The 16,371-nt window shown below is 39.4% G+C and overlaps 1 protein-coding gene across 1 annotated transcript in view; it reads right to left on the bottom strand.

The window, feature by feature from the left end:
- LOC123807866 (IQ domain-containing protein H-like) overlaps positions 1–16,371 on the bottom strand; it is a 60,161-nt gene that overhangs the window by 41,542 nt on the left and 2,248 nt on the right. Inside the window, exons 2-3 of the mRNA XM_045821941.1 lie at positions 13,482–13,604; positions 10,900–10,994 (exon numbers count right to left, since the gene is read on the bottom strand). Coding sequence (XP_045677897.1) covers positions 10,900–10,994; positions 13,482–13,604 — 218 coding nt within the window. The remainder of the gene's footprint in view (positions 1–10,899; positions 10,995–13,481; positions 13,605–16,371) is intronic.

Below are 16,371 nucleotides of genomic sequence, written 5' to 3'. Positions count from 1 at the left end.
TCTTGAGGAAAAATATTGTACCAAAGCCTTATCTGACTTGAAGAAAGGCACTTAGCTAAATTCTGCCCCCTCTTGGGGATAATGCTGAGAGACATTTGTGGAGGTAACAATCCAGGGGCATAGACCCACTAAAAGACTGGGATCTAATCACAGGATTATAGGATGCTCCCACCAGCACACATTGTATCTATAGAGCCTCTGTATAGCAGAGGACTACGGACGAAAGAACTGCAAGGCTCGGACTCTATTTAGGAAGGAGTTTCTAGGGAAACCCAAAGACAACAGGGAAGACAAGACAGACAGTGTCTGAAGCCTCAGTCACCTACAGTTACAGCAGACAGTACACACAGCATAACTGACCAGGTGAAGGCCTACTTATCTCAGTTCCCATTACCTAAGACATCAACAAAGAATGACAAGGCATGCTAAAAGGCAAGAAAAATGTCTAGAGAGACAAAGCAGGCTTCAGAATCAGAATCAAATATAACAGATTTTGGAATTATCAGACTAGCAGTTTAAAATAAGATTAATATGCTGAGGGCGCTAATGAAAAGCCGACGACGTGCAAGAAAAGGTGGGTAATGTAAGCCGAGATGATAACTCTATGAAAGAATCAAAAGGGAAAGTTAGAAATCAAAAACACTCTAAAAAATAAAGGTTTCTTTTGATGGGCTTATCAATAGACTGGACACAACCAATGAAAGAATCACTGAGCTTGAAGAAATGTAAATACATACTCCAAAACTGACATGCACGAAGAAAGAGACTGAATAAGCAGAACACAATACCCAGGAACTGTGGGACAATTATAAGTGATGTAACATACAGACAATGAGAATATCAGAAAAAGAGGAAAGGATCAGGAGAAATGTTTGAGTAATAATGGCTGAGAATTTTCCAAAATTAATGACAGACCCTAAACCACAAATCCAGGAAGCTCAGAGAATACCAAGCAAAATAAATGCCATCCCCACCCCCCCCCCAAAAAAAAAACCCCTCCTACACTTAGACAAATCATATTCAAACTATAGAACCAAAGACAAAATCATGAAAAAAGATAGAAAAAACCCAACTTACCTATAAAAGAACAGAGAAGATAATTATATTGAACTTCTCTTCATAAACCATGTAAGCAAGAAGAGACTTGAGGGAAATATTTGACACGTGAAAAGAAAAAATCCTTACCCTGGAATTCTGTATCCAGTGAAATTATCCTTCAAAAGTGAAGGGGAAATAATGATGTCTGTCCTCAGACAAACAAAAACTGAGACCTGTCTTGCAAGAAATGTTAAATTCTTCAGAGAAAAGAAAATGATGAAATAATTTCCATTAAATGGTGCAGAGAAAAGAAAATTATGGAGTATATGAGGCAAAAAGAAAATCCAGACCTGATCACCATGTTCTTCTTTGTGTCCCAAGATTCCTAACTTGTCTACCTCTTCTCCATCCTTCAAAGTCTTCTTAAGTTTGTTTTATATATAATATTAGGGTTTTTAGTGGTACTTAGAAGAAGGAACAGGGTGTCTGTACTATTTTCCTAGAAGTTAAACTCTCTTAGTATATTCCTTATGAAGACTTTTACCTCCATAGACTATGCATTTATAAGTGAATTTGCATTGAACTGTAACATTGTATCCTATCCTCAACCCACCCCCCACCACCAATAAATACTGTGAGAGTTTTTCCATGTCATTAAAACTTTTTGGACAGGACTTCCAGTCAAGATGGATGTATACACTAGACACACTTTGCCTCCTCATACAACCACAGAGAGAATTACAACTAAACCTCAAAACAAATAACACCCAGAACTGTCAGAAAATCAAACTGTATGGAAGTATGGAAACCAAGGATTTAAAGAAGCCATATTCATTCAGACAGAGAGAAGGGGCAGAGACCCCAAGATGGGTGAAGAGGTGAGGACGGAAAAGCGGAATGAGCAATTGCACATTCACATGTGGTAGAGGAAGATGGAGAGGGAGACCTTGGGAGCGAGTGATCCCAGCTCCAAGCCAGACCACACAGCCCAAGGCACCAGTGCCAGGAAGATAAGTCCCCATAACTTCTGGCTATAAAAACCAGTGGGGGTTGGGAGGGTGGAAGAAACTGCCAGATTTTCAGAAGACTACACTTAAAGGTCCCATATTGTCTTAGAATGTACACACCCACTTCGGGATTTAGCACCAGAAAACAGCTGGAAGTATGGAATATGCCAACATCTGAATCATAGGGGTGCCAGAAGGAGAAAAGGAAGAGCAAGACATTGAAAGCTTATTTGAAAAAATAATAAAAAAAAAACCCCACCTAATTTGGCAAAGGAAATAGACATACAAATCCAGGAAGCACAAACCCACCCACTTCGGGATTTAGCACCAGAAAACAGCTGGAACGGTACCAATCACACACAGGGAGTAGGCTAGGTGACTAGAAATGGGGTGAGTGCCAGGGAAGCCTCCAGAAGCCAGGCAGTGGCACTGTCCCCCTCTCTGCATCCTCCCCCAATATGGAGCCACAAAGTGGTGAAGCAGGTTGCCCCACCCTGGCAATTACCTAAGGCTCTACCCCACACAATTTACAGATGCCTTTTCTACAATAGGCCACACCACTAAGACAGGGAGTCAAAGCAGCTCTACCTAATACACAGAAACACAGAGAAGCTGCCAAATTGAGGAGACAAAGAAATATGGCCCAATTGAGAGAAAAGAACAAAACCCTAGAAAAATAACTAAACCAAATGGAAATAAACAACGTATCAGATATAAAGTTCAAAACACTGGTGATCAGGATGCTCAAAGAATGTATTGAGTACAGCAACAACATAAAGAAAGAAATGAAGATTACACTATATGAAATCAAGAAAAATCTACTGGGAACCAACAGTGAAAGGGAGGAAGGCAGGATTCAAATCAATGTTTGGAACATAAGGAAGAAACAAGCATTCACCAGGAACAGAAAGAAGAAATAGGAATTCTAAAAAATGAGGAGAGTATAAGAAGACTCTGGGATATCTCCAAACATGCCAACATCTGAATCATAGGGGTGCCAGAAGGAGAAAAAGAAGAGCAAGACATTGAAAGCTTATTTGAAAAAATAATAAAAAAAAAAACCCCACCTAATTTGGCAAAGGAAATAGACATACAAATCCAGGAAGCACAGAGACTCCCAAACAAGTTGGACCCAAAGAGGACCACACCAAGACATGTCATAATTAAAATGCCAAAGTTTAAAGATAAAGAGAGAATCTTAAAAGCAGCAAGAGAAAAGCAGAGAGTTACCTACAAAGGAGTTCCCATAAGACTATCAGCTGATTTCTCAAAAGAAGCTTTGTAGACAAGAAGGGATTGGTAAGAAATATTCAAACCCTGGCTGGCGTAGCTCAGTGGATTGAGCGTGGGCTGGGAACCAAAGTGTCCCAGGTTCGATTCCCAGCCAGGGTACATGCCTGGGTTGCAGGCCATAATCCCCAGCAACCGCAACCGCACATTGATGTCTCTCTCTCTCTCTCTCTCTCTCTCTCTCTCTCTCTCTCTCTCTCTCTCTCTCTCTCTCCCCCTTCCTTCCCTCTCTAAAAATAAATAAATAAAATCTAAAAAAAAAAGAATCTTCTTAAAAAAAAAGAAATATTCAAAGTGATGATAAGCAAGAACCTACAACCTAGATTACTGTATCCGGTAAAGCTGTCATTTGAATGGAAGTGCAGATAAAGTGCTTTCCAGACCAGGTAAAGCTAAAGGCGTTCATCATCACCAAGCCATGATTACACGAAATAATTATTACATGTTAAAGCAACTTATTTAAGAAAAAGAAGATAAAAGCTATGAGCATTAAAATGGCAACAAATTCACAACCATCAACAGCTGACTCTAAAAAAAAACAAACTAAGCAAACAATCAGAACAGGAACAGAATCATAGATATGGAGATCATTTGGAGGGTTAGCAGCTGTGAAGGGGAAGGGGGTGAATGAGGGGAAAGGTGCAGAGATTAAGAAGCATAATTGGTAGGTACAAAATAGACAGGGTGATGTTGAAAATATTATAGGAAATGGAGAAGCCAAAGAACTTATACGCATGACCCATGGATTGATGGAGGGAAGTGGGGTAGTGGGCGGAAGGGGCCAAAGAGGGAAAAATTGGGACAACTGTAATAGCATAATCAATAAAATATATTTAAAATTTTTTTAAATGTCAAAAAAACTTAGACAATTCTCATTTTAGTAGATGTATAATATACATATAATTATGTTATGGATGTAATCATTTTACTGTTAACATTTAGGGTATTTTCAAATTTATGGGTATTAGATATAATACTGAAATAACTTATACAGAGATTCTTGAATATCACTCCTTATTTCCTAGGATAAAGTCCTAGAGGCAAAACTACTCAATTAAAAATAAAAAATTTTTAAATCTTCCCATATATTTTGAAGAATTTCTGTTGAGAACTCTACACCTCCACCAGTATTATAAGAACATGCCCATCCTGCTGCCCCCTGATGAGCACTGAGCACTAGGGTGATGTAAGTGGTCTGTTTTACTAAGGTGTTAAAAAAAAAAGCAGTAAATATATTGTTTAATTTGGATTTCCCTGATTTACCAGTGAGATGAAATATTTTTAATATTTTTCACATGTATACTTGTTATTTGCATTTCTGTCTGCTGATGTCCTTTTGTCTATGTCAAGTTTTTTTCATTGTCAAGAGCTCTTTATATTTAAAGTAATTTTTGTGTCATAGCTGCTGCAGATGCTTTTCTAATTGTTATTTTTTATTTTATGGTGCTTTTCAAAATTTATTTTTTTGTTTAAAAAAAGTCAAACCCACAGAAAAACTGAAAGAACAATGAGCACCCAACTGCCCTTTACTTAGATCACCAAGTGTCGACACTTTGTTACCCGCCCTTCGTCTCTCTGCCTATGACTGCAGTGTAATCATGTTCTCTCTCAGCGGGGTCTGAGGGCCTCTCTGTAATAACCCAGGAGAGACTGGCTGCAAGTGCTTCAGTAACTGAGCAAAACTGTATCTTCTGATCTACTGTCACCATTTAACAGGAACCTCTTCTTGCCCTCTCATTGTTTCTCATTATTATTTATTGGATTTGTTCTTGGTTTTTTTCCCCTGCAAACACTAGTACAACAGAGTATAAAATGAAGATGTCTGTTCACTTCTGACAGTTTTGGTGCAGATGGCAGTCACCCTCCTAGTGCCAATAAGCAAAGAGTGGTCATTAAAAACAGTACAAGCAGATCGCACGAGCAATAAGATCTGTGAAAGCCAGTAATGATAAGTGGAAGAACCACACTTAGACACAGAAGGAGAATCATTGCCAAAGTGGGGAAAGTAGTGTAACCTATTTTGAAAACAATGTGAAAGCATTTTAAGCTCTTTGGAGAAAATATGCCACTTTTGATAATGTACTTACCACAGTACAAAATCTCACATTTGCTGGCATCCATTATTATCACTCTGTGTACCTACTGGTGTTTGTTTCTATGAGTTGGAACTACCAGATTTTCCCTTGAGCAATACTTTCTAAAAAGGAGAAATGTGTTTTGTGAAAATCAGCCTTTCTGTCTTTCAGGCAGCTCTGGTGTAAAAGACAGTAGATGGCAGACATTTGACGGAACTTGAATCTGAGTCTCAGCATTGACGACCTGTGTGACCTGGGGCTTGGAGGAGTCCTAGTTTTCACATCTTTTAAAGGAGAGGGTAAGTATCTACCTCGCGGGTTTTTTAAAAGTCCTTTGCAAACTGTCCAATGTTATAATAATACTGATTATGATGAAATTCATGATAATGAGGATAATTATTTTGTGTCTGTTATAAATCGTTGTTAAAGATATAGGGATAGTGGACATTTGGAATGAACTCACCCAATTTCCTGGGTTTTCTTAGACAGAATGAAGCCCCATATATCTGAACAATGTTGATTCTAATTTATTCATGGGAACTGGGTGCTTTGCTGTCAAAGGAGCAATAGAAATCTATAGTGTTTATAATGTGCCAGCTCCTCTCAAAAGGAGTTGCTGCCCTTGACTTTCGGACTCTGATATCCATCAGACTCACAGTTGAAGATATTGGCAATTCTACCAGCCTGACTGCCGAGTCCCACTCTGGCTCAATCCCAGTGCAAGAGGCTTCCTCCTTCATAGAATCAGAGTAACAGAATTTCCAGGACCAGGCTCTTTATCATACAGAGGCAAGCTATCTATGCGGCAAAAAGAACACTGGTCCTAGAAAGTCAGGTTTGGCCCTGGTTGGCGTAGCTCAGTGGATTGAGGGCGGACTGTGAACCAAAGCATCGCAGGTTCGATTCCCAGTCAGGGCACATGCCTGGGTTACAGGCCACAGCCCCCAGCAACCTCACATTGATGTCTCTCTCTCTCTCTCTCTTTCTCCCTCCCTTCCCTCTCTAAAAATAAATAAATAAAATCTTAAAAAAAGAAAAAAGAAAGTCAGGTTTGTCCCAGGGATTCCAAGCACACAGTATCTGCTTTAGGAACACCATGAGTGTTTGTTAAAATGCAAACTCCAGGTCCCCATTTGGGAGCCAGTGAAAGAGGATTGCAAACTGCAGCGTAAGAACCATCACTCTTGACCTGTGGTCTCTCAAATAGGGTACCCACATAACAGGAGATGCATAAGACAGTGCCATTGGTTGTGTGAGAAAAGTAGAAGGACTTATTGCATAAAATAAGAAATATAACCCTGGCTGGTGTGGCCCAGTGGATTGAGCGCCAGCCTGTGAACCAAAGAGTTGCCGGCTGGATCCCAGTCAGGGCACATGCCTGGGTTGTAGGCCAGGTCCCCAGTAGGGGGCATGTGTGTGAGAAGGTACTGGTCAGTGTTATCTCTCACACATCAATGTTTCTCTCCCTCTCTCTCTCCTTCCCTTCCCCTCTCTCTAAAAATAAATAAATAAAATCTTTAAAAAATAAGAAATAAAAATAAGTTGTTTCCTACTATTTAATAGTTGGCTTGTCACTGCATCCCTCGAGCAGTCATGTCACCTGCAGCTCTAGAGGCATTCTGAGAGTGGGAGCACCGAACTGCGGGGCATGAACTGTGGTGCCAGCACGGACTGGCATGTTTGCTTTTGAAGCATCAGAATGGACTGCAGCTCACTCGTGCAGTGAGTTCGTGGATTGTATCATCTAGTTTAAGCCTGAAAAAATGGACAGGTGACTTTAAAAGATTCTTTCAGAAAACACACTTTGCTTTTGAAATATAATGACAGTAAGCATCAGTGAAAAACAAGTAAATGGCAAAAATGATGCTTTAACATGAGCTTTTTGTTAGCTGCATTTGAAAGTAAAGATGATTATAATCCCATTGAATTTATGAAAAGTCAGCCCCCACAACCCCAAAACATAAACATTTTTCGAAGAGTAACTGAAACATGGACTTATACTTAACCAGCACTAATGCTGAATCTCACCCGACTGCAGAGTAAGATTTGGGATATTAACTATAGTCAGTATACAGTCATCATAATTACTGAGATTAAATAACCAGGGCAGTATAATTAATAACCTTTTTAGAAAGAGAAGGGAATTTTGTTCTGCTAATAAAGTAAAAATTATTTTTAAATGTTCATTTCATTTTAATCTCATTAAAAATTTTTATGTTGGGCCCTGGTCAGGTGGCTCAGTTGGTTGGAGCATTGTCCCATACACCAAAAGGTTGTGGGTTCGATTCCTGGTCAAGGCACGTACTTAGGTTGAAGGTTCAGTCCCCAGTCAGGGCGTATATAGGAGGCAACAGATCAATGTTTCTCTCTTACATCGATGTTTCTCTCTCTAAAATCAATAAACATATCCTCAAATAAGGATTAAAAATTTTCTTCTACATTGGTATATTTTATAATGTATTCACTCTGTGTGACAATCAGTATGTAATTTACAAATAAATATATACACATTATGGCCATGTGGAATAAAAAGCCAGATCCAGCATTTGTCACAGCTTCAAAGTTTCATGAAACAAAGTCTCTCCTCTGATCTCCTAATCAATGTTGAGACTAAGTAACCTGTTCCTTGGTAAGTCATGTCATCGGTAATTAAAAAACACCTTTTTCACTTGGGTATTTTAAGGGCTTTGTAATGGAGCCTCAGAAGAAAAATGCAATGAATTGGCCAGTCTTACTCCTCCCAGGTGTGAGAACCTGAAGGAATTCTGATAACCTATGTTGCGTATAATCGCCTGGCAGACTCTAAACCCAAACCAATCTCTTCCTGACCATCTCTGGGGGTGCCCCTGCAAGCACAGCACCAGGTGTGATTGTCTGCCTGAGCATGTCAGTCACAGGCGACAGTCCCTGATCTCCTGGGTCTCCCGTCTCCCATTTCCATTGACTGCTGCTCCTCCTCCTCCCGGAGCCACTCCCTGTGCCTCACGCTTGGGCTCCCAGGGCCTGCCTCAGGCCAGCTCACTTTGAAGACCTACTTTGGACTTTGTTCCAGTTTATGACCTTGGCTCATCTCATTTCATTTTCAAATTACATGCCCCATCAGCGCCACACAGCCACAGCTATGACTGAGATGCTCCTGCCATCTCTTCCAGGCTTGTAAGGCTCATACAAATTTACCAGGCATCCCATCTTCCTGATAGGAGGGCTGCTGGTTACATTATTATATTAAATAGAAAAGACGGGATCCAAGGACCACTTCTGAGAGACAGCTCTGTGCCCCAATTAATGTCTTCCTTAACTCTTTCAGAGACCCTAATAAAGGCCAAGGACACTCACTGATCAGGGGAAAAAACTGTACAATTCGGTCTTTGTCGGAGTCTTTCTGTTTGCTGCAATCACCTCTTTTGCTCTTTTCAGCTGCCAGGACCTGCAAATCTACAGCCCGGGGTCTCTGTTCTCTGTCAAGGTGAGGACAAAGAGAACGCTGGAGGCAGGAGAATGTTCATTGGAGTTTGTGAAGACCCTTCTCCTGTTCACTTTCCCCAACCCCTCCATTCTGAGGCTTTCTAACTTACTGTCTGCGTGCCCCATCCTTGGGCCACACACTTCCTTCATCTCTACAGACCCCCTGGCTGCTTTATTTATATCAGCCTCCCACTTTGCCCTGTTGGGTCCTCTTGATTTTGAACTAAGAGTCTATATAAATTGGTAGAGTAACCTCCAATATTTCCCTTTCCAAGAATCCTTTTTGTTATTTCCCCTACAGTTTCCTTGTTTCAAAAGATTATTTATATTAACCTATTTACAGGTCACATTTTTGTCCCCAAATTTAAAAATTAAAGATATAAATGAAGCCCTGGCTGGCATAGCTCAGTGGATTGAGCGCGGGCTGCGAACCAAAGTGTCACAGGTTCGATTCCCAGTCAGGGTACATGCCTGGGTTGCAGGCCATGACCCCCAGCAACCGCACATTGATGTTTCTCTCTCTCTCTCTATCTCACTCCCTTCCCTCTCTAAAAATAAATAAATAAAACCTTATTAAAAAAAGATATAAATGACTGGAAACTAGACATCATCCCCGGGTCGCCTCTACCCAGGATGTCGGATGCCTGTGGCACCACCTTCACATGGGGGAGGAGGAGACGGGTTCACTGTAGCCCCACGGTTTTGCTCCCACTACTGCGTGCTAGGACTGGCTCTGTCCATAAATACCCGCAGTTCTCCTGCACTGTTTCTGAAGCTAGACCTCATTGTCTGATATGATTCACTTATGCTTGATCTTCGAATAATGAGGTCTTCGAATAATGTCATTTTGTTCAACAGCGTTTCATTATGTTGATGAGAAGAAAAAAAAATTGACTCCCAGCAGGGGCCACTGTGTGAAATTTGCATGTTCTTCCCATGTTTGCATGGGTTTTCGTCAGGTCCTCTGGTTTCCTCTCACATTCCAAACGTGTGCACGTGAGGTGCACTGGCGCGTCTGTATTGTCGCAGTCTGAGTGAGTGAGGGTGCGAGTAGCGCTGTGATGGAAGGGTGTCCAGTCTGGGGTGGGCCCGGCCTCCGGCCTGGAGCCCTGAGCTGCCCGGATAGGCTCTGGCCCTCCGCACCCCCAAACTAGAATGAACAGATAGGACAATAATTACCTTATTTTTTCATTACTCTTCCATATGTGTATGTATAGCTCACATTTATTTCAATGTTCAATATTAGAAGCGTTTGGGTCTTTATTTAGAAGTTTAGTGATGTTTTTGTGACCAGAAATATGTTGTAGGAGTTTAACTCTTCTTTATATCAATTAGCCTATGGTAAAATTGGTTTTGTTGCATGCCTTTGTTTCATTAAAGGTGCAGTTTCCAAGACCCTGTATTCCTCAAGTGAGGACTTACTGTGTGTGTTTACGATGCAAATACAGACCACTGAGTTTTTAAGCTTAGTACACACCTTAATTTACGAACACTGAAATTCAGGAGGCCAATGTGTAAGAAAGTCCAAGGTGAGGCAAGGTCAATTCTCTTCAACTCAATTCTAATTTTAATAAATCATCTCTGAGGATGTATTACATGATGGATATTTCAAGCAACTTTCATTATTTTTGTTTTTTTACCCCATACCAAAATCATCTTTACGATATAGCACATGTGCTAAAAACTGTGAAGAAAGACCTGTGGGATGTGAATAGCATAGAAACTGATTTGCTTTCAGACAAACTCTTATTGTGTTGAGCATTAGAATTCAATAAAAGTAACCCAAAATAAAATTTATTAAAGTCCAAATTGTGCCACTAACTTCTTCTTTCATGTAATAAACATCCTTTATAAAATATTTGCAAAACATATTTTCCATTAACTCTTTATCAGACCTTCTGCTGAAGTTAGTAGAATACACATAAACACAACCAATAAAATTTGGCCTTTGCAATTATCTCACCTGAGTGAGCAAAGTTACTTTTTGTACTTATTTGGGATCCTAAAATGGCTATTTTACTTACCATTTGGAAGTGTGGGGAAAATGTAACTTATCATCAATAGCAGGAGTAGTTGACACATGATGGTTTACAATATTTAAATACTTCTCGATGTGAATCTGTCACAGAAAAGTTAAAGTTTAGGTCATTATAGTGGATTCAAGGTACTCAGCTAATTTACCTCCTTTCATTAGGTTAACACTCTGAATCATGTCATTAAGCCAAAAGACAAAACACACTATGCCTACATTTATTACATGTCTAAGGTATAATTAGACACCTCAAGGCCAAGTCACTCTATCCTAAAGGGCATAGTAAACAATTGGGACTCAAAGCTTGAGCAACCCATAGCACTCTTCCCATAGTTATGCACAACAGTCAAGAAGTCGCTTAGCCAGGTAAATTTACTAGGCAGTACAGATATGGAGTGATGTCTTTCTCCTACAGGGACTTCAAGCAAGCATCCCAGAAAAGAATTTGGCCTCCAGATAACAGATAATTTAAAGTGGGCAACCCAAAGACTCCAGCTGGGGCCCACCCCTCACCCTCAGGTGATGAGGGACAATGGTGTGCTGGTCTGAGGAGGGCACAAAATCCTCCACCTCTCTCACAGCCTCAGGAGCTGAGGGATGAAGCTGATTATGAATGAATGTCTGAGGCAAAAGCAAAGATACTGACAGAGACCTAGCAGATGGAGACGACCCTTACTTGGACCCATGTATCTATACATCCGTGTTGTATTTTATATATTTTAAGTTTTATTAGAAAATTAAGATGTAATAGTATATAGTTTCAGGCATACAATATAATGGTTTGATATTCATATTTACTATGAAATGATCACCACAATGTCTAGTTACAAATTTTTAAATTTTAAGATCTTTTTATGCTCTAATCTTTTAGCAACTTTCAAATACATAGTACAGAATTTTTAACTATAGTCATCTTGCTATACATTATATCCCCAAGACTTGTTTTATAACTGGAATTTGTATACTTTTTGACCATCTTTACCCATTTCACTCACTCCCACCTCTGGCAAGCATCAATCTGTTTCTGTATCTATCAGGTCAGGTGTTTTGGGGAGGGAGGGTTGAGGAGTTAGATTCCACATAATATGTGAGATTATACAGTATGTTTATCTTTGTCTGACTTATTTCACTTAGCATGATGTCCTTGAGGTCTATCCAATTTGTCTTAAATGGCAAGATTTCATTTTTTAAAAAATATTTTATTTTCAGAGAGAGGGGAAGAGGAGAAGAAAGAGAAGGAGAGAAATGTCAATGTGTGGTTGCTTCTCACATGCCCCCCACTGGGGACCTGGCTTGCAAGCCAGGCCTGTGCCCTGACTGGAGATTGAATCGGCGACCCTTGGATTCATAGGCAGGTACTCAATCCACTGAGCCACACCAGCCAGGGAAAAATTTCATTTTTTATGACTAAATAATATTCCATTGTATGTATATATGTATATGTATATGTTTTTCTTTATCCATTAAACCATCAATGGACATGTAGATTGCTACCATGTCTTGGCTATTGTAAATAATGCTGTAATGAATGTGGGGTGCACATAGATTTTCAAGTTAGTATTTTTTTTGTTTCTTTGGACATATTGTAAATGAATATTATTCTTGTCTGAGGATTGGATTCCTGCTTTAAGATATGTCTGTAACAGTGATTTTCAACCAGCATGCTGCAAGAATTTTTAAAACAAATACCTGACTATTTAGTCAGGGGCACTGACCTCTTTCCCCTTAGACTGTCAAATAAATAATCACAACAGCCAACACAACAAAGCCACCTGGTGTGAATGAATCAAAAGTATACCTTTTTATGTCAGATTGGCAAAAAATATATTATTTTGGTGTGCCGCACAATTTTAGTAATTAGTTTATGTGTGCCATGAGATGAAAAAGGTTGAAAATCATTGGTCTAGCCTGGGCTGAGGTGGCTCAGTGGATTGAGAGCTGGCCTGCGAACCAAAGGGTTGTCAGTTCAACTCCCGGGTTGCAGGCCAGGTCCCCAGTTGGGAGTATGCAAGAGGAAAATCAATAGATGTTTCTCTCACATATTGATGTTTCTCTCCCTCTTGTTCCTTCCCTTCCCCTCTTTCTAAAAAATAAATAAAATCTTTTTAAAAAGAAAATAAAAAGGAAATCATCAGTCTATAATAATGAAGTCCCAATTTATTTCTCTGTTCCAAAGTTGGTATATTTCTTTGATTTTACCCATTGGGTTACAATATTACAAAATGACTATTCTCAACTCTCTATGATGTATTGGTATGAATCCTTTTTAGTCAGGCATATTGGACTAATAGTGATCATTTTTAAAATTCCTTTGATCAAACCACATTTTAGAAGTTATCATTGCATAATCTCACATTATCAATATTTTAAATTCTTTCTGGGATGTGACAGGTGTGAATCAATCAATCAATCAGTTAATATCATTATTATTTAAAAAAAACAGAAAAAGTTCATAATCACCCTAAATCCACCTCTGTTATAGGATTACACAGAACCCTGTGAGAACCACAATTCTTTTCTTCTGGAGGAATCTTTGTCTCCTTCTGGTATTTTAATATCCAAAGTTCTACTTACTTTTAACCCCATTTCAGTCCTCTTGATTGCTTTTTCAAGACTCTGAATGTCTAGAGTTCCTCCTTTTTCCTCAAGTGGGAATTTTGCTAATTTCTCCTTTAATTGATAAAGGTCTTCATGGACCTGTAGGTGTAAGAAAATATAAAATATTAAAAGAATATATACATAGTCCATCTAAAACATCTATTTTAAAGGTTTTCAATATGCTTGAATTGCTAGAGACAGTAAGTTTGATTTTATGGTGTTCATCGAAAAGCACTGTCTTTATGATTCTAAGATAGTCTTTGCTAGAATGTTCCATTACTGTCTTAGATTTTGAAATACTAAGCTTTCATAAAGTTGCCTACTTTTCCTTTCCCCATTAGCAACAAATCCCAGCTAAAACTGCAATGCAAATGGCTTCTGCTTTCTCAGATGGTAGAGCAGTCGAGTCCCTGGATGATAAGAAGTTTGTGCCAAACTCTGATTTCTATTAATTGGTGGAAAGGTAAGAAAACAGAACACTTTCAACACAGGAGGTTCCAGTGAAAACTTTGCCTTTCAAAAGGCAATTGTAAATATGTTCATGGGGTCTGCTGGTTTTCCATTCTGGCTGGACCCTCCTAACTGCTCAGATGTAGTTTTGTGGGTGTGTGGCCTTGACTCTGTTTTAGATAGTCAGAATGAAAATGATCCATGAAGAAAAAGCAACATGTTATTACTTCAACATTTTCCTTCAAAATGATGAATATCTTTCCAATGTTAAGCACCCTCAGAATTAAATGGGCATTATGAAATTAGACCATGCAAGATTCTCTGAATTCATATTAGAACTCAAACTTCAAGAGCTAAATACAGATGGCACCAATTATTGTGTGGGCTGCTGCCACAAGAAAAACATTTTGTTATGCGAATTTATGGACCCAACACCTGTTTCACCAATAGTCACACCAATAACAATCTGCAGACTGGGTTGCTGAAGGCATTTTGAAATGGTTATCTTTCTCTGTTAGTCTAACTGGACTTATGCACATTGATCCAGCCTATTATCGATTACTCTAGAATATTCCCATTGAGCCAAGTATTCAAAAGATCAAAATTTGCATCTTTTCACTGATGGGCATCACAGTCTGGCAGACACATCTGGTCATCTGTGCTCCGCACAAATTGTCATGCAAACCCTTCAGGGCTCGCAGATTGAGATCTGCACACACCTACTGCTTGTTTGTAAGACCCTAAGGATGAAGATGTTCTCCTTTCATTTGTTTTGTCCAATTACTGCTGCAAGCTGATTTACCATCTATTGCCTGAAGACATTTGGAAAGTACAAAGAGCAGTTCAAGGACAAGCCCCACTTCCAGACCCCTACGGATGCACTGAATTTCCTTCGTGTAGCTGTAGTACTTGTAGGTTCCTGTGTCATTCTGTAATTATGCCTGGCAAGTGCTGGAGAGAGTGAAAACTGCCCTGGATTACTATCGGGGAACCAAAGGTCTGACTCGTTCATCTGCCTCATGTGAACAATTATACTGCTTCATAGAGCTCCGAGATATGTGGAGATCTGGTACATAGTAAGAATCGGTAAAGAGCAGATGAACATAATTCCTTGTTTTCTCACTAGTCACATGATGTCTGTGTACACCATCCACATTTTCTCTAGTTTCTTCACTGAGAGAAAATAAAAGAATTATTTTCTGTCGTAGAATTGTTGAATGCAAATGGGGAAATGTGTGTGACAATGAATGAATATAGGCTTTGGAACCAGACAGACATAAACTGGAATCCTATTTCCTTTTTTACTACACTAAGCTTGGTAAATTTGGCAAGCTTTTCAGAGTCTTGGTGTTCTCATCTGTAAAATGGAGATAAATAGCTACCTCTCAGAATAGTGGCAAAAATAAGGTGAGTTAAAAATACGTCAAGTGTTTTGTTTGGGGCCAGCCACATAGAAGGGCACCAAACAAATGTTAACTCTCCTCTCCTGAATAGTGAAATCTAGTGAAACTCCTTGCACATAACTGGCACCTAGTAAATGTTCACCAATTTGAATTACTGTCTTAATCTTTCTCAAGAGCTTTTCACGTTACTTTTCTTGCCAGATAGTTTCTTCTCTCCCCTTAATATCTGCACATCTGTTTGTACAATTGCATTAGTGACAAGCATTGTTGAAAATCACCACACTTGGGTAGGAAAAATAACTAAGTTCTAAATCTCTGCTCTTTCTTCAAATAGGCCCAATCTACTATACTGAAACTTCACATGTCACCCATCAGTTCTGTGATCATCAAATGCATTGCTTTTCATACATTTTGAAATCTATGTGGAGGAAATTATTGTTTTGACAGTTTGGGGACAGGATTGTTTAATAAGAAGCTCTTGAAATATTTAATGCAGTAAAAATTTGCTCTCAAATTTAAAAGAGCCATGCAACCAGACTCCAGATTGTCCAAAAGCAGTCTCATAATTCCCATTTTACTCATCTCTGCTAAAGAGATGGTGTGGCTGAATCATTCTCATTTTTATGTTGTATGCTTCTGGCAACCCAGAAGGCAGGACTGGTAAGAAAGACAGCGCTAATATCAAGGTGTCAGCTAGCCCCAATATTTCCAAGGTTGGTGTTAACATGCCACTGTTGGATTTTTAAAATCAACTGTTGGATATATATAAAAACAATTTGATTGCCTAAGCTAACAGTAAAGGAAGTCCACTTCACAATAACGAGAGATAACGTAGCTTTGGGGAAACTGAATCAACTTAGAGGTGTATGTAATCCAAGTTATGTGTCATACAGCAGAGAAAGCTGAGGCCCAGAGAGGTGAAGGGACATCAGGACAGTGATGTGTATCCCAGACTGACCAAATAGCTACCTCTGGGTCCCATTCTGAAGTGAAATGACTTCTGGCTGCATAGT

The sequence above is a fragment of the Phyllostomus hastatus genome, unplaced genomic scaffold (assembly GCF_019186645.2).
Source record: "Phyllostomus hastatus isolate PE091 unplaced genomic scaffold, TTU_PhHast_1.1 phas_scaffold_501, whole genome shotgun sequence".
Lineage (NCBI taxonomy): Eukaryota > Metazoa > Chordata > Mammalia > Chiroptera > Phyllostomidae > Phyllostomus > Phyllostomus hastatus.
The sequence above is the reverse complement of the archived record's forward strand: the minus strand, read 5'-3'. Positions and strand labels throughout refer to the sequence as shown.